At 45.7% G+C, this 27,040-nt stretch overlaps 1 protein-coding gene across 2 annotated transcripts in view; it reads right to left on the bottom strand.

Moving 5' to 3' along the window:
* The window catches only part of HEG1 (heart development protein with EGF like domains 1), an 80,446-nt gene extending 53,954 nt beyond the window's left edge, over positions 1 to 26,492 (bottom strand). Inside the window, exon 1 of one of the 2 annotated variants that reach the window (XM_033944686.1) lies at positions 25,567 to 26,492. In XM_033944686.1, coding sequence (XP_033800577.1) covers positions 25,567 to 26,461 — 895 coding nt within the window. In that variant the 5' untranslated portion in view covers positions 26,462 to 26,492. The remainder of the gene's footprint in view (positions 1 to 25,566) is intronic. The other variant, XM_033944685.1, reaches the window with a different exon arrangement.
* Between the last annotated feature and the right edge of the window lie 548 nt (positions 26,493 to 27,040).

The following is a 27,040-nucleotide window of genomic DNA, read 5'->3' as shown; positions in this document are numbered from 1 at the left end:
GGAAAGATGCAGCATAGGGGGAGAAAGGAAAGGGGAAGAATTGGGGTAGAGGAGAGGAAGGGAGAGATGATTGTTGTAAGTGAAAAAAAAAAAAAGACATCCCCCAAAAAATAAGCCTTAATGCGTATTTTGGAGCACAAATTAATATAAGACCCGGTCTTATTTTCAGGGAAACACGGTAGTTGTTTAGATTATCTGTACAAGGCACAAAATAGCTAGCCTTCTGCAAGAATGAATTACCAATAGAAAGTCAACGAGATCAAACACTCCAGAGCTGATGCAATATAGCACGGAGGCTTGTCTACTGCTTAGCCTGACTGCAGGGCACAAATTTCTATATCTTCTATAGCTTGAAGAAGTTTTGTGCGTGAGCAAACTGTTTGCAAACTTGTTGGCATCCCTCACTTAAATATCATAGTAAACCCAGAGGCAAAAAAGGTGTGCAGAAGACCCGAAGGCTGACCATGTGGTTTTCCAGTGCCAGGATTTGACATCGACATGTGAACATTTCTTAAGAAAGAACTGAATATTTCATGGGATGTCCTCATTTTTTCACATGACTGTATATCCCAGACAATGGATCAGGCGCAGACGGCGTAGTTCAGCGGTTTCAAACTCAAACCCTTTTCAGGGCCACAGTTTGGACTTGTAGGTACTTGGAGGGCCTCAGAAAAAAATAGTTAATGTCTTATTAAAGAAATGACAATTTTGCATGAAGTAAAACTCTATAGTTTATAAATCTTTCCTTTTGGCTAAGTCTTAATAATAATATTGTCATTTATAGCTAAAGAGACATATGATCAAGAAACTGTTTTATTTTACTTCTGTGATTATGATAAACATACCGAGGGCCTCAAAATAGTACTTGGCGGGCTGCATGTGGCCCCCGGGCCACGAGTTTCAGACCACTGGCGTAGTTGGTGAGAGAATGAATCAGAATCATATTTTGAGCTTCCAACGCTCATACTTTCCACAGAGGAGAGTGAGGCTCAAGAGAAGGAGGACAGGAAGAATTATGATGTGTTTTCAGATGGCCCTGTGACAGCTTCTAACAGAGATTCCAAAGATCATCTTTAAGCAATTATAAAATCTTGGCTTCACCAGCCTTTCATCTTCTTTTTCCTATTCCCCTCCCTGCACCTGCAAAGCACCTACTCGCTCAAGTAGCTTTGCACAGTTGCGCCGACACCCTCCGCTGATCAAAAGATATTAGTAAGACTGTTGAGGATTGTCAAGTAAAATCGGACCAGAATCTGCGTAGACAGCGATGATGCAGAGACCAATTGTAAGATGGAAAATCAATTGGGCTGCTCTTCCTAGGGCGATGACGTGTCAAGAGCTTATTAGAGCTACTTGTTGCAAGAGTAAGATAACCTCTAAAGCTTTCTGTTTGCCAAAGGCAAGTACTGAATTAAGATGAAGATGCATTAATTATACCGTTCTCCCTCACCGGAGCCAGCTGTAGGAAATACTTGAGAAATGAATGATTCCACTTGATAATAACGGTACACGGTGGCTTAGGTTTTCTATATGGGATGTCCATGGGGGCTAAGGTTGCAGCAGGGTCAATATTCACAGGACGCAGAAGGAGGGAGTGGTAGCCAAGCAATGATGCCACTGGAAGGCAATTTTAAAAAGGGACACATTTTCAGGTGCTAAAAAAAAGCACCTATTTGGAGACCATTCTATAAAAAACAATAAATGCATCCTTTGTAGAATGCGAGTGTGGCAGGACATATATGCACATAATTTAGGGGCACCAGCTACAAAGCTGGTGAAAATGCCCGTGTGCAAATTATAGCACTGCATAATTTATGCACATAACTGTATACAAGGCCCACATTTCACCCAGATTTTGCCCATGTGTATGTCCACCTTCAAACTACATGCCATCACATAGAATAGCCAGTTTCAATAGTCTGGGGGGAAAAGTGTGGTTAAAACTACAGCCTCAGCACCCTGAGGTTGTGGGTTCAATCCACACTGCTCCTTGTAATCCTGGGCAAGTCACTTAATTCCCCCCATTGCCTCAGGTACATTAGACACAGGGAAAAATGCTTGAGTACCTGAATAAATTCATGTAAACTATCCTGAGCTCCCCTGGGAAAGTTAAATGAATGAATAAATACGAGTAAATAGTGTGAAAAGCTTCAGCCTCTGATAACCAGAGCTGGTATTGTGACGTCATAATGCCTCATTCCACCAATGCCTAAGAGCCAACCTCATCAGTGATGTCACAACGGCTTGATTGTCCTACCCTTGGATCAGTTTTACTAGATTTTGATTTCTAGACTGGCGCAGTGGTTAAAGCTACAGCCTCGGCACCCTGAAATTGTAGGTTCAAATCCACGCTGCTCCTTGCGACCCTGGGCAAATCACTTAATCCCCCCATTGCCTCAGGTACATTAGATAAATTGTAAGCCCATCAGGACAGACAGGGAAAAATGCTTGAGTACCTGAATAAATTCATGCAAACCATTCTGAGCTCCCTTGGGAAAATAGTACAGAAAACTGAAAGAATAAACTTATGTCTGTGGTTGGCATCCTCTATATCAAATGGACACATAAGAACATAAGAAGTTGCCTCCGCTGAGGCAGACCAGAGGTCCATCTCGCCCAGCGGACTGCTCCCGCGGCAGCCCATCAGGCCCATTCGCCTGATCAGTGGTCCCAACTATTCCTATAAATTGCCTCTCACTCCTATCCCTATAACCTTACCTCTACTCCTATCTGTACCCCTCAATCCCTTTGTCCTCTAGGAACCTATCCAAACCTTCTTTGAAGCCCTACAACGTGCTTCGGCCTATCACAGCCTCCGGAAGCGCGTTCCATGTATCCACCACTTTCTGGGTGAAAAAGAACTTCCCAGCGTTTGTTCTAAACCTGTCCCCTTTCAACTTCTCCGAGTGCCCCCTTGTACTTGTGGTCCCCCATAATTTGAAAAATCTGTCCCTGTCTACTTTTTCTATGCCCTTCATGATCTTGAAGGTTTCTATCATGTCTCCGCTAAGTCTCCGCTTCTCCAGGGAGAACAGTCCCAGCTCTTTCAGCCTGTCAGGAGATGAGAGGTTTTCCATACCCTTTATTAGCTTTGTTGCTCTTCTCTGGACTCCCTCCAGCCATGTCCTTCTTGAGGTACGGCGACCAGTACTGGACACATTATTCCGGCCCGATTCACTAACCTCTCCTGCGATCTGCTTCCAATCCGTGCATGCAAATGAGAGGAAACGCATGCAAAGTAGACAGGGACGCGATTCGCCAACGACATTTTTTAAACCGACTGGGCTGGCCGATCAACCCAAGAAGCGACTGCTGGGGACCAGTCGCAAACATCCTTCCGACTCTCCAGCTCCGTTGAAGCCCTGCTCTCTGCATGCCTTGCTCTCTGCTGCCCCGAATCTCTCCTGCAAGCCGCCCCCGATGCTCTTCCCCTGATCTCTCCTGCCTGCTCTGCTCAGAATCACCGCCCTGCTCTCTCCCAAATCGCTGCCCTGGCCTGCTCGTCCCCAGATCTCTCCTGCCTGCCGCCCCAAATCTCTCCTGCCCTTCCCCGCACTGCAAGCCCATGGTTTTAACCCACAGGTTTAAAGCAGGTTAAAACCACAAACTCGCTGGGCAAAAAAGTAAAAAAGCCGTGGCTCAGATGGGCATGTGCAGACCATCTGCAGATGGTCTGCACATGCGTCAGGATCGCACACCAGCGATCCATGCCGGCAGATGGGGGCGTTCCTCCGATCGCCCCCATCTGCATATTGGAGTTTGAAGAATCCATCGGACCTGCCCGGATCGGACACGGATCGGTCCAGATCGGGCAGGTTCGTGAATCTAGCCCTTATTGTCATTTGAATAATAACAACTTAGGACTAGCGCTGCTGCAAAACAGAAAGTTTTAGTTTAGTGATAAATAGGCAGTTGAAAACCGAGTTGATGTCACGTTTTAGGATAAAAACTACGCAGGAGCAGTGCTGACGTATGGCTGCTAGGGAGGGGCACCGATGAACTGTCCAGGTCACGTTTTCCAACCAATGGGGATGTTCTTCGATTGATGGCGTACTTACACACTGACAAAAAGGCTGCTTTTTGAAAGAGGAAGCTCTTCTGGCCAGGTTCAAGGTCTTGGAAATTTGGCAGTGTGAAAGAATACATCGGTGAATAGACTCAGAGATTTGCGTATTAATGAAGCTTTATGATGAATATGAGAAGCTAAAAAAAAAAACGAACCAGCACAAATGCAACGAATATGATCTGGTGAATCAAGAAGCCTTCAATGAGCGTCTCGTCCACCTTTCTGATGTTGCTACCAGTGATGCATCAGTCACAATGAAAATCAAAGAAGGATTGGAGAAGATTAAGTTATAATTTTGGGTGGAACTCTTTATGCCATATCTATAAAATGGAAAGATTTATTGCAATACAGCGGGGATATTTTAGGAAATTTCAGGATGTGTGGAAACCATTAACAAAATATTGTACGGATTTGTTGACATTATTTCCCTTAAATTTATTAGTTTAAGAGTGATGGGGGGGATATTTTATTATTACATATTCTATAAGATATTGGAATATATGGGAGGGAGGGGTGGAAAGGGGGGAGGGATAAGAGTTTATGTAATGTACCAATGATAGCTTGTAAGTGATGTATGTATTGTTAATGTGATTGAACATATATAACACTTATTGTAATTTTGAAAATGAATAAAGAATTTAAAAAAAAATCAAAAAAGACAAGACAATTTTCTAATCACACAGAGGCAAGATGTTTCGTCCTGCGGCACGGCCAGCACTGACACTGTACTTGCAAAGAAGGAGGATAGAAAGAAGAGTGCAAAGAGAACGATTTAGTAAGTTTGCAGCCAAAGTAGAGGCAGTTAATTGGTCCCTGCTAACTGGCCATTCCTTAACCAGCTAGGTTAGGAGCGGGCCATGGGCGGAGTACCAATATAGTAATGTAGTAAATGACGGCAGATAAAAGGGTGACGAGACCACAGCGCACCGGGGTGTCAGGTCAAAAGCGCGCCGGGATAAAGGCGCGCCCAGACAATTGAGCGCAGCGCGGGGGTGTGCGCCGCAGAAAATTACTGTTTTTAGGGCTCCGACGGGGGGGGCGTGGGGGGAACCCCCCACTTTACTTAATAGAGATCGCGCCACGTTGTGGGAGCGTTGTGGGGGTGTGGGGGGTTGTAACCCCCCACATTTTACTGAAAACTTCACTTTTTCCCTGTTTTTAGGGAAAAAGTTAAGTTTACTGTAAAATGTGGACGGTTATAACCCCCCAAACCCCACATAACGCCGGCGCAATCTCTATTAAGTAAACTGGGGGGGGCTCCCCAAAACCCCCCGTCGGATCCCCTAAAAACTGTAATTTTCTTCGGTGCGCACCTCCGTCTTGCGCTCAGTTGTCGGCGCGCGCCTTTGTCTTTCGCGGGGTTGTCTATGAACCGCGCACCGGACAATCGCGCACAGAAAAAGACGCTAAGACAAATGCACGCAGGATGACAGCACGCCGGATTAAAAGGTAACTTTAAAACGCTCTGAGGGTGGGGGGAACCCCCACACACACTTTACTTAGAAGTGTTGCTACTGCAGTTGGGGGGGAGTGGGGGGGAACCCCCCACTTACAGAGGAAACTAATTTTTCACTAAAACACTGGGGAAAAATTATACTTTCCTCTCTACTCCCCAAAGGCAGCGCCAACACTTCTAATTAAAATCGGGGGGTTCCCCCCACCCCTTGGAGCGCTATAAAGTTACCTTTTAATCCGGCGCACTGATGTCCTGCATGCATTTGTCTTAGCGGCTTTGTCTTCACGCGATTATCCTGTGCGCTTTCGTCTACGAACTGATAAAAGACCTGAACAGTCCATCCAGTCTGCCCAACAGTCATGCTCATTCATGATTAAATAGTATTTCTTTGGCATTTCTGGGACACAGACCGTAGAAGTCCACCCAGCACTATCCTTAGATTCCAACTTAGTCGGAGAGCTGCTAGTTTTCAGCCTACTAAGGCCCAGATTCTATATAAGACGCCTATGTTAAGCACCGCTAGGCTCCTAAACAAGCCAAAACAAGTTCATAATTGTAAAGAAAATGTAATTGGACGATAGGCGCCTACCCAATTCTATACAAGGTACGCGCCTATCACATGGTGCCTAATGCTTAAATGAGAGAGTTTGGGGGTGGAGACAGAGATAGGCGCCATCAGACATGATTCTGAAATGAACTTAGGCCAGCTCCTCCTAAGAGCTTCGGGAGCTCCTACAGAGCTCATTCTTAGGCCTCCTATAGAGCTCCTAAGGGCTTGGGAGCTCCTACAAAGCTCATTCTTAGGCCTCCTATAGAGCTCCTACAGAGCTCATTCTTAGGCCTCCTACAGAGCTCCTACAGAGCTCATTCTTAGGCCTCCTATAGAGCTCTTAAGGGCTTCGGGAGCTCCTACAGAGTTCATTCTTAGGCCTCCTATAGAGTTCCTACAGACTCATTCTTAGGCCTCCTACAGAGCTCCTAAGGGCTTTGGGAGCTCCTACAGAGCTCATTATTAGGCCTCCTACAGAGCTCCTAAGAGCTTCGGGAGCTCCTACAGAGCTCATTCTTAGGCCTCCTATAGAGCTCCCACAGAGCTCATTCTTAGGCCTCCTATAAAGCTCTTAAGAGCTTCGGGAGCTCCTACAGTGCTCATTCTTAGGCCTCCTATAGAGCTCCTAAGAGCTCATTCTTAGGCCTCCTAAAGAGCTCTTAAGGGCTTCGGGAGCTCCTACAGAGCTCATTCTTAGGCCTCCTATAGAGCTCCTAAGAGCTTCGGGAGCTCCTACAGAGCTCATTCTTAGGCCTCCTATAGAGCTCCTAAGGGCTTCGGGAGCTCCTACAGAGCTCATTCTTAGGCCTCCTATAAAGTTCCTACAGAGCTCATTCTTAGGCCTCCTATAGAGCTCCTAAGAGCTTCGGGAGCTCCTACAGAGCTCATTCTTAGGCCTCCTATAGAGCTCCTAAGGGCTTCGGGAGCTCCTACAGAGCTCATTCTTAGGCCTCCTATAGAGTTCCTACAGAGCTCATTCTTAGGCCTCCTATAGAGCTCCTAAGAGCTTCGGGAGCAGCTCAGAGCATTCAGCGCGCCAGCCTGCTCTAAAAACTGCTATCGCTGTTTTGTAAAAGGAGGGGAAAGTTAGGACAATAAAGCAGCTGACCTAACTATGTGGCATGTTAACCAGGCACAGGTCTAAGTATTGGCGGTGCCCGGTTAACTTCCGAATCAGCAGTCCCCTCTGGATATTCAATGCCAGAAGCCATGCCTGCTCTGGTATTGAATATCCGGGGTTAGTGTAGTGCGTGGCTGATCTTATTTATTTATTTCAAAATTTATAGTCCGCATATCCAACAATTCTATGTGGATAACATCATAACATACTTCATAAAATCAGAAGAAAATCATAAACATACAATCAAACAGATCAATACAACATAACAAAAAAAATATGAGTCACTAAAACTAATAACAACATTATCGAGATGGGGAAACAAAATGGCGGCGGCGTGGTAGCAGTGAGATTGATCTGCTCCGCATATCCTTGCGATTTTACCTGTGGAAATTGTCTATTCCTCTGAGTTTTGTGATGCCTCATATAAAACGCAAGGGCTTTTTCAGGGTGGACCCCTCTTTGCCCTGACCAGCATCGTTGGACAGATTTCTCACTAGCTCGCCGGCTAGTATAGAGGGTGAAAACCCAGCGGTTACTCTGGCGGAGGGAGCCGTCAGAGTCTTGGGACTTGAGACTTCGTTATCCCCTCCAGCAGCCCGGTTACCACTGAATCCAGCGTCAGAGGACGTGGCGAGCGCAAGTACGGAAGACCAGAAGAGTCAGTCGGCTATGCTCAGGGGGGGGGGCTCCACGCTCTCAAACACGCTGAGTCTTCAACTGGACAAGTCGCGGAAGGTATCCGCACTCCACCGGTGACACTGGAAAACTTATGGACTGTTCTTCAGAAGCTAGAAGTAGCACCAACGAAGTCTTCAGGTGATATCTTGGCTATACTTGGTAAAATTGATACTTTATCAGCATCTGTGCAAATCATTCAAACTGAAACTAATCTTAAATTTGATCAAATGAATGCAGAGATTGCCTCTATACAGAAACTCTCGGGTACCTTCGTAAAAGAGAGAATATATCTTCAAAGAAAAATTGAATATTTAGAAAACTACAATAGAGGGCTTAACCTGAGAGTGTTGAATTTTCCTAAGTCTTCTACATTTACCTCTTTGGATATGTTTAAAAAATATTTAATGGAAAATTTAAAATATACCTCTGAAGCTATTCCTCCTATAAATAAGATATATTATCTTCTAAGGAAGAAGACTGAATTACCGTCTCAAAGCACTCATGCTGACAACTTACAACAGATTGACTTTAATAATATTACAGATATACTGGAAACCTCACAAGAAGTAGTTGAATACGGAGGGACATTGTTCATTTCTTTTGTTTTTGAGCAGGATTTAAATGCCTTCATGAGAATGTTCTTTCGTAATTCTAATATTCAATTTTTTGGTCAAAAAATATGGATATTCCCAGATGTTACTAAATACTCAGGATCGTAGAAAGTTGTTTTTGAATATGAGGGAAAAGGTAAAAAATTTGGGAGCTACCTTCCAGTTAAATTATCCATGCAAATGTCTCATTAGATATGCCGGGACTAAATATGTTTTTTTTACACCGGAGCAACTCCGAAGTTTCTTAGATATGAAGAAAATATCTTAGTTTTCCTATTAGAGGCTGCTTTATAAAAATTTAGCCATGAATGTCTTCGCCTTTTCTGTTAAATAGTTGCTTGAATTATTTAGCGCTCTCTATCTTATCTTATATTGTTACTCTATACTCTTCATTTTGAGGACATATAAGAGTTTAGGTTTGGTAACAAATTATAGAAACATAGAAAATGATGGCAGAAAAGGGCCACGGCCGATCAAGTCTGCCCACTGTAATAACCCACTCCCCTAACTTCTTCCCCTAAGAGATCCCACATGCCTATCCCATTTTTTCTTAAAGTCTGGCACGCTGCTGGCCTCAATTACCTGCAGTGGAAGATCATTCCAATGATCAACCACCCTTTCGGTGAAGAAATACTTCCTGGTGTCGCCTACCTATTTGAAAATTTAAGTTGGATATTGATTTATTATTTATAATTTTTGTTATTCTCCTTTCTGACCTAGGTATTATTCTTGTTAAAAATTAAGATTTGAATACTCTGATTTACTGTAACAAGAGGATTTCTTGTGTATTATTTGGAAAATTAATAAACAACATTATCTCTCACTAAAAAAAAGGCTCTAAAATCACCAAAAACATATAGCGGCTTGCTAGCCACTTAGTGCCATAGGCTGAATATCTACCCCTAAGTTTATTGAATTGTGTCAGTTACATGCACAACTTCCAGTATATAGGCACAAGAATTTCCACCAGCCTTTGACATGCCAGAAATGCTCACACCTAAACTTAGGTTCTCAAATTCCAGCTTATACTAATATTCTATAACATAACATAACATAACATAAATTCACTTATATACCGTAGTAACCTCTCAGTTCAATGCGGTTAACAACAATCGAGAGACTAGACAAGCAGAGTGTATTATTACCACATTCAAAAGAATTTGCCAAATAAGTAGGTCTTTAGCATGTTTCTAAAGGAAAAGTAGGAGTTGGTGTTTGTTATCAAGACAGAAAAGGTTCATATGGCTCCAGTACTCAGCTTTGGTGCAATGCTCAAAGCTACAGCACTCAGTACCCAGAGAGTGTGGGTTGCAACCCACACACTGATCCTTATGACCCTAGGCAAGTCACCTAATTCCCCCATTGCCCCAGGTACATTAGATAGATTATGAGCCTGCTGAGACAGATAGGGAAAAATGCTTGAATACCTGAATAAATTCGTGTAAACCATTCTAAGCCCCCCCAAGAGAACAGTATAGAGAATTGAATAAAGAAATAGTGTGAAAAGCTTCAGCCTCTGATAACCAGAGCTGGTATTGTGACGTCATAATGCCTCATTCCACCAATGCCTAAGAGCCAACCTCATCAGTGATGTCACAAAGGCTTGATTGTCCTATACTTAACTCACCTTTACTGCATTTTGATTTCTAGAGTGGCGCAGTAGTTAAAGTTACAGCCTCAGCACACTTTAGGTTGTAGGTTCAAACCCATGCTTCTCCCATGCAAATCACCTAATTCCCCCATTGCCTCAGGTACATTAGATAGATTATGAACCTGCTGGGACAGTCAGGGAAATATGCTTTGAGTACCTGAATAAATTAATGTAAACCATTCTAAGCCCCACCAAGAGAACAGTATAGAGAATTGAATAAATAAATAGTGTGAAAAGCTTCAGCCTCTGATAACCAAAGCTGGTATTGTGATGTCATAATGCCTCATTCCACCAATGCCGAAGAACCAACCTCATCAGTGATGTCACAGTGGCTTGATTGTCTTTTACTTGGCTCACTTTTACTACAATTTTGATTTCTAGAGTGGCGCAGAATAAATTCATGTAAACTGGTCTGAGCTGCCGTGGGAGAACAGAATGAATAAATATGACTTTTGATGCCCTTTCTTGAATCTACCTCTTTGTGTTTTATTTTCAGGTGTGTGCAGTGCCCCCGCAGGAACAGCTGGTGCAAATTCTGTGCAACATCTGTTTGGAATCTACGTCAAAAACTGGAGAGATTTTCGGCCTATGTATGACCTGACTCAAAGAGTTTTATGACAACAGCAGGTACCTGAACATACATTCTCACATACTTAATTGTTAAAACTTCCTGTCACTAAATTCTTTGGCAGGAAGATATAAGTTAAATTACAGTGTGATACAGCAGATGGCATATGCTAAACCTTTCATCTGAATTAAAAGATCAGGAAGTTGATTAACAGACACTTTAAAATTCTGAGCAGTGGCATCCTGTCCACGTTCAACCTTGGCCACTACCCACATTATCACTCATGCTCACTAGTTTCAAACATTACTAGTTAATTACATTGTAAGCTCTTCTGAGCAGGGATCGTCTCTTGCAGCACTGCATGCACCTGGTAGCTTTATAGAAATAATAAATTGTTCCTGTTGTTTTCTCCACTTTGCTGTATGTATTCATTTGATCAACGACAGCTGAAAAGCAGAATACATGTAAAAACATTTTTAAAACCCAAGGTCAGTTCTAATACTGTGGCACCTAGGTCTTTCTGTTCCATTAATATCACTTTCGTAATTCTCTTTTCTGTTTGTCCAGAGCTGTGCTGCTTCTTCGTATCAGGAATAAGTTTTTGCTAAGAGAAATTGTACTTAGCTTGGAAAATGCTCCAATCCCTCAGTTTCTCTGAAGCTCTAACTCCATTGAATGTCCCTCTCTGCATTTCACAGTCTGATAATCTCCGTTCTGAGATTGGGCACATACTCCTGCTACGAGATCGGACCCCGGATCCTGATGGGTGTCGCAAGAATGAAAGCCATTGAGGGATTCTTTTACGAGGTCCTTTTGAGCCTGTATTATAAGTAAGACATACTTTAAAGTAGTCTTTGTGGGGCTCCAGTAATAAAGCCACTCTGTACAAGAAATCCAATTATTTCCAAATCCCAAAGAGAGTCCAGAAAAGAATGAATAGCAGCAAGGTGTATTGTGCCAGGCAAGCAAGATGACCTGGTCATCTATTCTTATCCAGAATGCAAGACTCAGGGTCAAGGTTGATAAGATGGTTGCATGCCCAATGCCAAAAGAGCAGATTGAAATTTTTAACCTCTCTTTTTTATTTAACTGAAGTGATAATATCATAGGAGGTGTTGAGGGAGGGGGGGATATGCATAAAAAGATAATGTTCTCCTAAATGCAATGGCTATAAGTGCAGGATACTGACTGAGGACACAGCAAAAATGACACTATGGCCCTTGACGCAATAGTAGCAGCATGGGCTATGGCAGGGGTAGGCAATTCCGGTCCTCGAGAGCCGGAGCCAGGTCAAGGTTTCAGGATATCCACAATGAATATGTATGAGATGGATCTGCATTCACTTCCTCCTTGAGATGCAAATCTATCTCATGCATATTTATTGTGGATATCCTGAAAACCTGACCTGGCTCCGGCTCTCGAGGACTGGAATTGCCTGCCCCTGAGCTATGGGGACTCAAAGCATGCACAGTGCTGTCATGGTTCTGGTAACCCTTCCTCCCTCTACGAGGGGGTGCTGAAAAATTCTCAGCCCAACCAAGAAGAGAATGATATGGATGGTTCAATCAATGATTTGAAACAATGTCAAAACACAGAATTTCGTTTCTGCAAATTGGCACTCAATGAAATAAGATAACATTTTGATTTCTAGAGTGGTGCAATGTAGAGAATGACACGGGGACAAATTATTCCCCGTCCCCGCAGGAACTCAATTTCCCTGTCCCGTTGCCACAAGTTTTGTCACTATCCCTTTCCTGTAAGCCCTGCCTTAACCGTCCACTTATGATTTTAAAGTGTTTGAGGCTTGTAAAAATGAGGCAAGAGCTTGCAGGAATGGGGCAGGGACAGGAAAAGAACTTGTGGGGACGGGACAGGAAAATGAGTTCCCGCGGAGACAGGGAAAAATTTGTCCCCGTGTCATTCTCTATGTCTGTGGCCCCTCCCTCCATCTCTACATGTATGCAGCTAGGACCAGGTAGCAGCTGTTGAGAGGCTGGCAGACTGACTGCAGAGTCAGACACAGACACCACAATTCAAGAGAGCAGAGCAGGACTATGCAGACAAGACGGTCAACACCACAATGCACAACACATCCTCCTCCTCATGCCAAGGGCTTCCATCCACAGCAGGCAGCCAGTTTTCAACCAGTGGCGGACAACTGAACCACCCAGGAGTCAGATAGGAAGGGGCCAGAGCTGGGCCAGGCCGCAGGCAAACAACAGACAGTTTGGAAAGCAGACAAGGGAGTGTAAGGACTTGTCAGGCTGCTGTCAGAGGCCAGAGCTGCTTTTACTTCTGGGCCAAAGGGGTCACCGGGCTCTGCATATCTACCTTTGAGGTGTCAAGTGCCCGCCCTTAAAATATGGATTGGAACCTCATTGGTATTTTTAGGGTTTAAACAGTTTTACTGATGACATCATAGCAGTAGAAACAAAAACAACCAACACTGCCAAAAAGACGTCCTAAGGGTTTGATGTCCTGTTGGCCTGGACGCGGAAACTCACAGCAGCCATTTTTGGTTGCTTACAAAGAAACATAGAAAAAGACGGCAGAAAAGGGCCATAGCCCATCAAGTCTGCCCACTCTAATGACCCACCACCCCTGGCTTTACCCTCCTAGAGATCCCACATGTATATCCCATTTACTTTTAAAATCTAGCACGCTGCTGGCCTCAATCACCTGTAGTGGAAGTTCATTCCAACGATCGACCACCCTTTCAGTGAAGAATTACTTCCTGGAGTCTCCATGAAATTTCCCCCTCTTGATTTTCAGCGGATGCCCTCTTGTGGCTGAGGGTCCTTTAGGGAAGAAGATATCATCTTCCACCTCGATATTTATACGTCTCGATCATGTCTCCTCTCTCTCTTCGTTCCTCGAGTGAGTACAGCTGCAATTTATTCAGCCTTTCTTCATACATGGGAGACCCTTGAGCCCTGTGACCATTCTAGTGGCCATCTGTTGAACCGACTCAATTCTCAGCACATTTTTTTGGTGATGTGGCCTCCAGAATTGTACACAATATTCCAGATGAGGTCTCAGCATGGATCTGTACAACGCCTCCGACTTAGGATATCTTGCGGGAGACGCCCAAAGTCGGACTTGGACGTCTTGTCAAAAATGCCCCCCCCCCCCACATGAAACGTGCAGCACTGATTCCAATCAGAGGCAGAGCAGGCAGCCCATGTTATCGGGGGGGGGGGGGGATTAGCAAGCCATTCATTCTTCTCTGCTCTAATCCCACCCCCTCCCCACCATTAAAAATTTTGCCCAAGCCCCACCAGCCAAAAAACTGGCAGCTCCAAACTTCCCTCGGTGTGAGGAAGTCGTCACTGTGCTTTCCAGCCACCAACGCCACCACTCAAGTTTCAAGTTTATTAAAATTTTGATTTGAACGCAATATCAAAACATTCAATGCGTTTAACAATAATAACTTTGGAGTGACAGATAACAATCATTTAAACAATAAAAACATACACTCTTATCTATGGTGATACATAAGGAATAGAGGGATAAATTACATTTGTTAAAAATAAAATAACCAAAAAGAAAGACATTTGGGAAGGCACAACTTCAGGAGGGATATTAAAAGGTTTTACAGAACCTTGGTCTGAAAGTAACTGGTTTGTTATTGGGGTTTTTTTTTTTATTTTGTTTGTTTGTTTTTTTTCCATATGAGAGACTTGATCTAAAATGATGATAGAAGATTGACGAGATTATCAGATCTAGGTTTCATATGCATCTTTATAAAGATAGCTTTTTAATTTGCTTTTAAATTTTTCTAAGGAAGTTTCAGCTCGCAAAAAAATGGGAAGTTTGTTCCAAAGCTGGGGACCTAAGATAGAAAAGATAGTGGTTCTTCTAGTGCCAATTACTTTCTTTTTTTTTTTTTTTTTTTTTCAGTTCAATAATTTTTATTAAGTATTTTAAAGGATACAAGAATCATTTAAAGTACATAGAAACAAAATAAAGCTTCCTGTATATAAAATATATAAATCTATGTTTAACTGTATAGGAGCAAAGGCTCCAATTATTAAAAATGTATGTAAGGGATATATAAGATGAAGATGAGAGAGAGCAGTAAAGAAAAAGGAAAGAAAAATGAAAGAGAGAAGAGAGGAGAAGAAAAGGATAACAGGAGTGTCTAAGAAGATGAGCGTACATAGGAGTCTAAGAATGACCATGGAGATTTGTTGTATTTCAAGTTCATGCAGGTTCGGAATGTAACTCTCTTCTCATATGCATAGGATTCAAATCTATGATACATACTCAGAGAGTTCCACCAAAAGGTATAATCTAATAGCGAGGGTGATTTCCAATTTTTTAGAATGTGCATGAGAGCAGTCACCAACATGGTATCAATGAGTTTAGGTGGACAATTTGATTGTGTGAAACATGGGTGTTGAGAGCGAAGGATTACAATGTCTATAGAGATATCTTCTGAGCAGTTAGTAATAGATTGTATGGTGTTCCAGACATAGGTCCAAAAAGAGCGGACTAGAGTACAATGAAATAACATATGATCAAGAGTTCCTTCCTCTTTCAAACAGTTCCAGCAAACAGAGTCTTGCTTTAAGTTAGCTTTCCACATGCGAAGTGGGGTCCATATTGCCTGCCACATAAGGAAGTACATTGATTGTGATACTCTAGAAGATAAAAGCGGGCGATTTGTTGATGACCAGAAAAGCTCCCAATCAATGTCAGAAAGCGGAGTGGTAAGTATAGCGTCCCAGCGCTTCATAGAGTGAGGTGAAAAAGTGAAGGAGTGATCTCTTAAAATACTGTAGAAGTGCCAATTACTTTCAATGATGGAATGGACAGCAAATACTGATCAGCTGATCTAAGAGATCGAGCTGGGGAATAAGGTATCAAACTTCATTCATTTTCCATCCCGTTCTCCCCCCATAGAGCTCAGAACGGGTTACAGGTTGAACAACTCACCCCAGGGATCGAATAGCAATATACATAACATACAGTTAACAGGTTACAATTTGCCGCCGCTACAGTGTGGGTAGTACCAAGGACTACCAAGCTCACACTGCGATGTGCATTTCAAGCCAGGACTGCCCCAAAAGTCTCCGTCCTGGAACTGGATAACTTGGAAACTCTGCATACGTGCACAGAGCTCTGCTCTGCATGCTTTCCCCTCTTGTTTCTTCGTTTTGCCACACCTGTGTTGATGCACTATGAGCATACCTTTGACATTCTGACATAGTAGCAGTGTCTTCCCGTACCAAGACTTCCTCCACAGACACAAAACTGGGAACTTTAGAGCTGTGGACACCATCAGATTGATGTTAATTTGCAGAAGAAAATGCATCAACTTTCCTTCACCCTCTTGCACCCTATATGGCAGGGCTGCCCAAGTCCGGTCCTCGAGATCTACTGGCAGGCCAGGTTTTCTGGATATCCACAATGAACATGCATGAGAGAGTTTTGCATATCAAGAAGGCAGTGCAGGCAAATCTCTTTCATGCATATTCATTCTGGATATCCAGAAAACCTGGCCTGCCAGTAGATCTCGAGGACCGGACTTGGGCAGCTCTGCTACATGGCATCCCCCACGACTCTTCCCATACATGCTCTCCATTTGTTCTGTGTTTCTCACACACACACACAAAGACAAATTATCTTTCTCCTCCTCCAGGACTCCAGCTCTTTCCCCCTTCCAATAAATCACTTACAGTCCCATAAATTCTGCTGTGAAGTATCCCCTTCCTCTTCCACCACAATTTGAAACTGCACAAATGCAGGCTACAGTAGTGTCGACTCTACCCCATCCCTACTCTCTTATTTCTCCCCACATGCAGCCTGTAGACTTGGGGTCTTGTGGGAACAAACATGAAAGGGTGCAGTTAGCTAGGGCACAGCAGAGCTGAAATCAATTGCTCTGTTGCATTCTTCAGCGCCTCCTCACCTGTTCCCCTTCGTGTAAGGCAGGGTAAGGGAACTCCAGTCCTCGAGAGCCGTATTCCAGTCGGGTTTTCAGGATTTCCCCAATGAATATACATTGAAAGCAGTGCATGCAAATAGATCTCATGCATATTCATTGGGGAAATCCTGAAAACCCGACTGGAATACGTCTCTCGAGGACTGGAGTTCCCTACCCCTGATGTAAGGGAAGAGCTGGAGCAGTAAGCAAACCAGTGCTCTGCTGATCCACCAGAGGCAGGCAATTTATAGAGATCCCCAGAGTCTCCAGGTAGACGCCATCTCATTGAATCTTAGTTAAAAGCAGTGAAAGTTCCATTTTTTTGTTAGTATTAATCATGACCATCCTGTAAGCCAGGCCTGCATAACTTTGGCCCTCGCCAGGCCAGGTTTTCAGGATTTTCCCAATGAATATGCATGAGCTCTATTTGTGTTGCTTTCAATGCATATTCATTGGGGAAAACCCGACTGGATTCGGCCCTCGAGGACCGGAGTTGTGCAGGCCTGCTGTAAGGTGATTGTAAAAACAAATAATTCCAAGAATGCAGGGCCCATATCTCAAATGAGAGGTGAAGGTCCATTTTACATGGATTGTGAGAGCAGAATTAAGACATCCCAGGTTGGCACGCACTCAATTCCTCCAATATTTTGCAAAGACTTTGCAGGCCACCGAGCCTTTAGCAAAACAGGTACAAGGACCATGGAAAATACAATTTAATTTATTTAATGTAATTTAATTTATTGTTAACCGCGTCGAGCTTCCTTTGGTTGAAGACCCGGTAAATAAGGTTAAGTTTTAGTTTAGTTTAGTAATATACAGTAGGAGCAACCTTATTTAAAAAAAAAAATATTCATGTCAGAAAAAATCATTATAATCCAGGGGACATCGCTTTGGGGAAGGCGATGGCTTCCGCAACCGAGGGCGTTATTTGGATTTTATAATATAGCCTCGCCCAAACCCAGGGGAATGTCAGCATTTATCTCCAGATGGGAAAAAAAGCCATCCTCACCAACTGGCTCTCCCGTGATCCCCCGTCATATGCACAATGTAGAGCCCTAATGATAGAGCACGCAACACTGGAGAGACGCATGGTGGGAGACTTGACTCTTGGCCCGGGTCGCAAATTTTGTTAGGTGTGGGAGCACTTCTGGCAGGCCCTCACACCGCGTGCTCGCAGTAGACGTTTGAATCTCATAGATCATAGATCTCATGCATATTCATTGGGGGAATCCTAAAAACCCGACTGGAATACGGCTCTCAAGGACCGGAGTGCCCTACCCCTGTTATAATCCCACAAACCAGCATTGCTGCAGCCAGGAACATTGTGAGATTGGACATCAAAATGGCAGATTACATTTAATGTGAGCAAGTGCAAAGTGATGCATGTGAGAAAGAGGAACCCAGACTACAGCTACGTGATACAGGGTTCCACGTTAGGAGTCACTGCCCAGGAAAATTATCTAGGTGTCATTGTTGAGGATACGTTGAAACGCTCAGCTCAATGTGTGGTGGCAGATAAGAAAGCAAATCGGAAATATCAGGAAAAGAATGGAAAACAAAGATGAAAATGTAATAATGCTCTTGAATCAGGCTGTATCTCCAATACTGTGTGCAATTCTGATTGTCCGTATCTCAAAAAAGATATAGCGGAATTAGAAAAGGTACAGAGAAGAGCAACGGCAATGATAAAAGGGATGGGAAGACTTCCCTATTAGGAGAGGCTAAAGTGGCTAGGGCTTTTCAACTGGGAGAAGAGACGGCTCAGGGGTAATACGATAAGAGGTCTATAAAATAATGAGTGGAGTGGAAAGGGTAGATGTGAATCGCTTGTTCACTCTTTCCAAAACTACCAGGACTAGGGGGACATACGATGAAGCTACTAAGTAAGAGATTTAAAAAAGATTAGCAAAAATATTTCTTCACACAATGTGTAATTAAACTCTGGAATTTGTTGCCAGAGAATGTGGTGAAATCAGTTAGCTTAGCAGGATTCAAAAACGATTTGGATAATTTCCTAAAAGAGAATTCAATAGATAATGGCTTAAGGAAATCCACCGCTTATACCTAGAATAAGCAGCATAAAATCTGTTTTATTACTTAGGATCTAGATCAGTGATTCCCAACCCTGTCCTGGAGGAACTCCAGGCCAATTGGGTTTTCAGGCTAGCCCTAATGAATATGCATGAAGCAAATTTGCATGCCTATCACTTCCATCATATGCAAATCTCTCTCATGCATATTCATTAGGGCTAGCCTGAAAACCCGATTGGCCTGGTGTTCCTCCAGGACAGGGTTGGGAATCACTGATCTAGAGTCTAGACCACAGGTGTCAAAGTCAGTCCTCGAGGGCCGGAATCCAGTCGGGTTTTCAGGATTTCCCCAATGAATATGCATGAGATCTATGTGCATGCACTGCTTTCAATGCATATTCATTGGGGAAATCCTGAAAACCCGACTGGATTACGGCCCTCGAGGAGGAACTTTCACACCCCTGGTCTAGACAGATACTTGGGACCAGGGTTGATCAATGTTGGAAACAAAATGCTGTGCTTGATGGACCTTCGGTCTGTCCCAGTAGGGCAATTCTTACTCTCAACCAGCCTCAGCCCACTCCCTATGGCAGGGGTAGACGATTCCGGTCCTCGAGAGCCGGAGCCAGGTCAGGTTTTCATGATATCCACCATGACTATGTACGAGATGGATTTGCATGCCCTGCCTCCTTGAGCTGCAAATCTATCTCATGCATATTGATGGTGGAGATCGAGGACCAGAATTGCCTACCCCTGCCCTAGGGCATCAGATGATCCCCCACCTCCCAAAAAAGATGTCTAACACCCCCTGAACCCCTCCATCCACTCCCTAAGCCCCACCCAGCTCTTAGAAGGGGGTTTTTCTTAGACCAGGGGTGTCCAATGTCGGTCCTCGAGGGCCGCAATCCAGTCGGGTTTTCAGAATTTCCCCCATGAATAGGCATGAGATCTATTTGCATGCACTGCTTTCATGGTATGCTAATAGATCTCATGCATATTCATGGGGGAAATCCTGAAAACCCGACTGGATTGCGGCCCTCGAGGACCGACATTGGACACCCCTGTCCTAGACACTCCTATCCCATTTGTGCTAAGTTCAAAATGGCATCTCTGAGTCCTTAAGGATAGTCTTGCAGTACTGTCTGTCCGGGGTGAGCTGCCAAAGGAGGACACGGACCAGATTTCAGCTCTAAATCGATCAGAGCTGGATGCCTCAAGGAGAAGGCAGAATCTGCCAGGCTTTCAAGTAAAAATGAATTAAACGAAACATATCAACAAGGTTCTCTTTGACTCTATTTCGTTACATTTAATTAGCAGATAGATATTTTGCAATTGAGGTTTCTTGCTTATTCCGCAAGCATAAAATTAAGCAGAGATAAACATATAAATCAGAACCCTCTCAAAACGTATTCAGGTTTCACAAAAAAAAAAATACAAAAATAACTGTGTTTATGAGTTTCCAATTTCAGGAGAAGGTGGCTCCCCCCAATGAAAACATGACAACAAAACAGATGAGACACAAATACAGTATATGCTTGAATAGGTCATTGGCATGACCTAATGGTAAATTACACCCCCCTGAGGTTAATTATTACACTGGGAGAAAGTTTCTACTAAGGTGGTATGTGCTGTCTGGTCTTTATTCCCATTTTAACAAGAGATATGCTCCACAAAATACACCAGAAAGAAAAAGAGAGCAGAAAAAGCTCAGGATATCAGGAAATTCACCCAAAAAAGGGCTCAAAATGGCTTCACCGGAGAGCCAAGGTTGGCACAAGCAGCTGGTTAGAGCTTCTGCTCACTCTGGCAAAGAACTAGAACAGGGGTGTCCAACCTGCGGCCCCATGAAGTATTTTGTGCGGCTCCGGTCGATGCAGTGTTTTCCTCTGCTGCCTCCAGGTGTTTACCATCTTGCCGGCTCCCTCTGTCTTGCTACAGCGTTTGTGAGGCCCCAGAAAACTTTTTTCGGCCAATGCGGCCCAGGGAAGCCAAAAAGTTGGACACCCCTGAACTAGAAAGTATGGGGGGGGGAGGGGGTGAAGCAAAAAAATATATGTACGACGGACTACTAGCCACCAGAGCAGCGAGACTAGACCACCACCTCTCCAATCTGCTGACCGCGACGCCCAACTACAAAACATTCAGGAAAAAATTGAGAACAATACTATTCAAGAAATTTGTCAAGTGATCTAACCAAACCGTATCGACCCTTCCCAGATCCCGACGCAAACTATATCTATGCCCAGACTAATTTCTTGTTGTAAATCACCTCGAACTGAAAGGTACTGGCAGGATAGAAGATACCAATGTAATATACTGAAGGCACGTGTGTGGTACGGAGGGGTGGGAATGAGCAGAGTTGGAGAGAAGAGGTGTTGGTGCCCCTACCAAGATGGCGTCCAGGTTGGTCTGCCCTTACTACGCCACTGATCAAGGAGGTCTTCTGCTTAAGAATATAGAATTCGATATTCAAAGTTAATTTAACCAGCCACAAACAGCTCCTGGCTGGTTAAATCATTTCTTTGGGGCTATCTGCTTATATTTGGTGGCACGTAACTGGAAGGTGCCACTGAATATCACCAAAGCCGGCTACTTTATGGTGGTCAGTAGGGGAGGCTGGCCTAGGTGAACTGCTAACAATTGTGCCGGTCACCCTGAGGAGCCAGACCAGATCCTAGCACTATATCCAGCGTGTTATGGTCCTGCAGAAGCAGGTCAAAAAAGGACACTTGTTTGTGTTTTCCTTTCTCCCCTATCTGTGAAGTCACCAGGATCCCTACCTGACATTTCAAAATGGCTAACAAGACTCAGAATGTTATAATGCCTGTGTATCGCTCCATGGCACGCCCTCACCTTCAGCATTGCGTTCAGTTCTGGCCTCCTTATCTCAGAAAAGATATAGCAGCAATAGAAAAGGTTCAAAGAAGAGCGACCAAGATGATCAAGGGGATGGAACTCCTCTCATATGAGGAAAGACTAAAATGGTTAGGGCTCTTCAGCTTGGAAAAGAGACGGCTAAGGGGAGATATGACTAAAGTGTACAAAATCCTGAGTGGAGCAGAACGGGTGCAAGTGGATCGATTTGTCCCCTTGTCATTCTCTAGTCGGGATCATCCCCCTCCCCCAAATCTGCATCTGATTGGTCCATCAAAGTGAGAGTACTGTAACCTCAGATGGATGGATGGTGTCAGGTCAAAAGCGCGCCGGGACAAAGGCGTGAGCAGACAACTGAGCGCAGCGCGGAGGTGCGCGCCGAAGAAAAAGACTGTTTTTAGGGGCTACGACGGGGGGTGTGGGGGGGTGACCCCCCCCCCACTTTACTTAATACAGATCGCGCCGCAATATGTATTAAGTAAAGTGGGGGGAGCTCCCCAACAAAATCCCCCATCGCAGCCCCTAAAAACAGTCTTTTTCTTCGGCGCATGCCTCCATCTTGCGCTCAGTTGTCGGCGCGCGCCTTTGTCTTCCGCGTTACTGTCTATGAACCTGGATGGATAGATGGAATGAATCTCTGCCATAGTGCTTGCAGCATTTGTTGAAAATTACTCAAAATCTATTTGCTGCTCAGGCTTCGGAGAAGCCAGCCAATAGTCATCTGCAGGGTGTTAACTGGAATCCATGCAATTTGAAAACATCTGAGGCACACCAGGGAGGATTTCAGGTGCACCTGCTGACCCCGACTGCTTTTTCCACTCCACTATGTAACAATACATTAGCAGCCATGGCAAATGCGGAGGCATCTCCGTAGGCGCATCAATACCCAACATTTCAAAGCAAACAAAAGAAGAATGTGTCCTTTTCTGGGGAAAATATTATAACTGACCTTCACAAAATGTTTCTTACTTTAAGTGCATCCATTATCTTCGGAGGCAAAGAGATGAAATATTAAAAGAAAGACAATGGATAATGCATCAGTGAGAAAACAGTTTCAGCTAGCCTAAGACTTCTTAAAACAAGTCACAAAAATAAAAAAAAATTAACCCCCCCCCCCTACAAAACCGCACAAGAGGTTTTTAGTGCCCGAATTCCATGACCGTCGGAGCAGCACAAAGCATTCAGTGTACCGGCCGGTGCTAAAAACCTCTTGAATGGTTTTGTACAAAAAGGGGTGGGGGTTAAGTTCCATGACAGGTAAAGAAGCCTCTGGCACTCATCTATGTGAATCTCTCTCTCTCTCTCTTTATAAAGGAGGGGCTGCTGAAAAGTTCCCAGCCCAAAGTTGGGGCAGTCTCCATCGAGGGCTATACACTTACCCCCTCTTTTACAAAACTGCGATGGCAGTTTGTAGCGCGGTGAACCACGCTGAACGGTCCACGCTGCTCCCGACGCTCACAGAGTTCCTATGAGCGTAGGGAGCAGCGCGGGCCATTCAGCCCAGCTCTCTGTGCTAAAAACTGCTAGTGCAGTTTGATAGAAGAGGCCCTAAGGCCCTGATTCTCCAAAAGTGCGTCCCGATTTTAGGCAGCTGTAGACGTCCTACAGCTGTCTAATCAGCCAATCGGGATGCACGTTTTTAAAAAAAAAAAAATGCTCCCCAGGCAGGCCTGAAGGCGCCTCCGGGAGCCTAGGGAGACCCGCAAGATGCCTAAGCTCGCCTACAGGCCTTAGGCGAACTTAGGCGGCCCTACGCGTCTCCCTAGTAGAGGAAGAGACGCTTAAAATGTAGGCCAGCAAAATGCTGGTCTACATTGTAAGTAGACGCGGCCGCTATACTAATCGCGGCAAGGGATCTCCCTGCTGCAATAAAGTATAGCGGCCGCCTGTCCCATCACCGACAGGAGGATGCCTAACTCCTCCTGTCGGAACCCCGGAACCCCCTCCCCCCCCAAACTCGTAATCGCCGACAGGAGGATGCCCAACTCCTCCTGCCGGAAAGCCCAACGACCCCCCGCCCCAACTAATCTCCCTCCCCCAACTAACCTTTCAATGTTGGTCAGCTGGACGGGTCTTGCTGCCGTCCAGCCGACGGGTCTGCCTCGTGGAAATGAGACGGCACGCCCCTTCCCGGCCCATCCCCGCTAAATCTAAGGCCTGATTGGCCCAGGCTGTAGAAGCCTGGACCAATCAGGCCTTAGGCATAGCGGGTCCGCCCATCCCCACTAATCCTAAGGCCTGATTGGCCGAGGTGCCTAGCCTGGGCCAATCAGGCCTTAGATTTAGCAGGGATGGGCTGGGAAGGGGCGTGCCGTCTCATTTCCACGAGGCAAACCCGTCGGCTGGACGGCAGCAAGACCCGTCCAGCTGACCAACATTGAAAGGTTAGTTGGGGGAGGGAGATTAGTTGGGGCAGGGGGTCGTTGGGCTTTCCGGCAGGAGGAGTTGAGCATCCTCCTGTCGGCGATTACGAGTTTGGGGGGGAGGGGGTTCCGGGGTTCCGACAGGAGGAGTTGGGCATTCTCCTGTCGGCGATTACGAGTTTGGGGGGGAGGGGGCTCGGGGTTCCGACAGGAGGAGTTAGGCATTCTCCTGTCGGTGATGGGACAGGCAGCCGCAACAACCGCGGCCGCTATACATATTGCAGCAGGGAGATCCCTTGCTGCCATAAGTATAGCGGCCGTGTCTAATTTAACCCGATTCTCTAAAGACGCCGGTTACAGAATCGGCGTTTAGTATAGGACGCCTCTCCTGGGCGGCCTGCCTGGGGAGCATTTTTTTTTAAAAAACGTGCATCCCGATTGGCTGAGGACGTCTACAGCTGCCTAAAATCGGGACGCACTTTTGGAGAATCAGGGCCTAAGTGTATAGACCTCGATGATCTCGTAAGTCTCTATCATATCCCCTCTAAGTCTCCTCTTCTCCAGGGAAAAGAGACCCAGTTTCTCCAGTCTCTCAGCGTATGAAAGGTTTTCCATCCCCTTTATCAGGAGACCAGGCTGAGGTTCCAGAGAGCAGAAAAAGTTTGGGAAACTCCAACAGTCCAAGAAATGTCATTCACATTGTTTGCACTCAAAAAATAAATGTAACCCACCCCCCCCCAAACACTGTAAAATACCAGTTCTGCAATGAGAAAAGCTATCCAGCTGCAAACACTCAAAGGGATCCCAAGTATCTCTGCTGCCGATCCAATCTGGCAGCTCCTTATTTATAAATCACACTTAATTTTATTTAATTTTTTCCCTCAGATGTTAAGCCAATGGTTCGATCCCCTGATATCAATAATAAAGATGACAATCAGCTTAATTTGCATATCAGATACGGGTAAGGTTGCTTATTCTGTCTACCGCATATTTAAAAAAAAAAAAATCCAGGTTGCTTTACAACACTATCATCTCCTGATGCCAACTGGGCACACTGCAACAAAGGGTTCGAGTCCCAGCTAATAACTGCAGTGCAGTGCCAGAAGATATGCGAAATAGTTTAGTTAAAAACAGAACAATGCTAGAAAAGAAATAATAGTTCAAGTCCCCGAAGATATTCAGCCTAGTCTTGTTCACATCATTCCCCTCCTCCCATGTCAGAGGATTATTTGACGTTACAGTAATGGCTGGTGCCAGTCGTTCTAAACCAGTGGTCTCAAACTCACGGCCCGGGGGCCACCTGCGGCCCGCCAGGTCCTATTTTGAGGCCCTCGGTATGTTTATCATAATCACAAAAGTAAAATAAAATAGTTTCTTGATCATATGTCTCTTTATCCATAAATTACAATATTATTAGTAGTAAGACTTAGCCAAAAGGAAAGATTTATAAACTATAAAGAGTTTTACCTCGTGCAAAACTGACATTTCTTTAATATGACATTATTTTTTCTGAGGCCCTCCAAGTACCTAGAAATCCAAAGTGTGGCCCTGCAAAGGGTTTGAGTTGGAGACCACTGCTCTAAACTCTGATCCACCCGGGTTCTAGGCATGGCCGGGTTCTACTCCTGCTTGTCTGTCCTACCAGCACACTGGGCTCGTTCCAACCTTACCTGGGTCTGAATCGGATCCCGGAGAGGGCGGAACTCCTGTCCTGAAGGAGGTCCGAAGCGACTCTGGTTTCCCGGAGGTTTGACCTACGGTCCCCCCGGAAGCCGGTTCTGCTGTACTAGGGTTCTCTTCTTCGGTCCTCGTTGATTCTGATCCAGGAGTGGCCTTTGTTGCTATTCTCTCTGGTTCTGAAGCCCTAGAGGCGTGGGTTCCTGTCCTGCCCGGTTCCGATGTGCCAAGCGGATGTACTGCTATACTGACTGGGTCTGATCCACCAGGGGTCTGTTCTGTCCTCCCTTGCTCGAACCCATCAAGGGTGAGCGCCCTCGTCCCCAGCGGCTCGGATGCACTAGAAAGTCCTCGTTTCCTCCAAGGTTCTGATCCATTAGGGCTGTGCACCGTTGTCGTCCTTGGTTCCGACAGATCAGGGGGGTGCGTCGCAGTCCCGCCCGATTCCGAGAGCCCTGGGTTCTGGGCCGGTGCTTTCCCCGTTTCCGAGGCTCCGGACGGGTCCGCAGGTGTTCTCCAAGGTTCTGATCCAGCCCTGCCGCCCGCCCCGTCCGGTTCGGCAGCCGAGATCGTGGACCCGGCTCTTCGCCACGGCGGAGTGGAGTTTGCCTCGGGATCGGCCCGATCCAGAAGTCCGGTTCGGTGGACAGAGGTAAAAGCAGCAGCTATCGGGGAAGCCCAAAACAGCAGCAGCAGCAGCATCCGGAGCCCAACTCGGGGAAAGTGCTCGGCCGCCGGTGCCATGACCCGGGGCAGCGGATTCGAGAGCGGCCGAGACCCTTCGGCTTTCTCCCGCCGAAAGGAAGCAAGTCGCCGGAAAAGAGGCCGAAGGGGCCGGGCGGGAGAAGTGGCCGGGCAGCAGCCCGGTGCGGGGCAGCGCGATGTCATGGCAGAGGCTGAGCGGGTGGCACTTGGCAGACGCCACCTCGCGGGCGGAGCTGGGACGAAGGGGGAGGGAGCTGAGCCCTGAGCCCCTCTCTGCCGATCGGACTACGATTCCCCCCGCCCCCCCCCCCCCATTTGCGCAGCTACTCGATCCTGGGGGGGGGGGATCAAACTTTTTCTCCTTCTCTTGGCACATTCTACGCTCTGGGACTTCCCGCGCATAGTTCTCTGGTTACGTCGCGAGGGGAGGGGGCTGCGAAGATCTGGAACCCGCGCGGGACGAAGAGAAGTTAGGCGGACTGGGGAATAAACACGACACCCCTCCCCCCCCCCAACCACCTTTCGCGACCCCGTTAACAAAGATCTCCCAGAAGCCCCCGCAACGACGCAAGAGGTCGGAGAAGCGGACGAAAGGAGGACAAGTCCGGATCCCGCAGCCCGGATCCTCTTTGGTCTAGGTAAAACGCGGACCTCACGGATCTTAACTGCACGTCCTTAAAAATCTGAGGTCCGTGCCAGTTTTAGTCACCATAGGTTATGGCTCTATGACACTTTAGCTCGGACGGATCCTAATGTATTCCC

The sequence above is a fragment of the Geotrypetes seraphini genome, chromosome 5 (genome assembly GCF_902459505.1).
Source record: "Geotrypetes seraphini chromosome 5, aGeoSer1.1, whole genome shotgun sequence".
Classification (NCBI taxonomy): Eukaryota; Metazoa; Chordata; class Amphibia; order Gymnophiona; family Dermophiidae; genus Geotrypetes; species Geotrypetes seraphini.
This window is presented reverse-complemented; position numbering and strand designations above follow the sequence as displayed.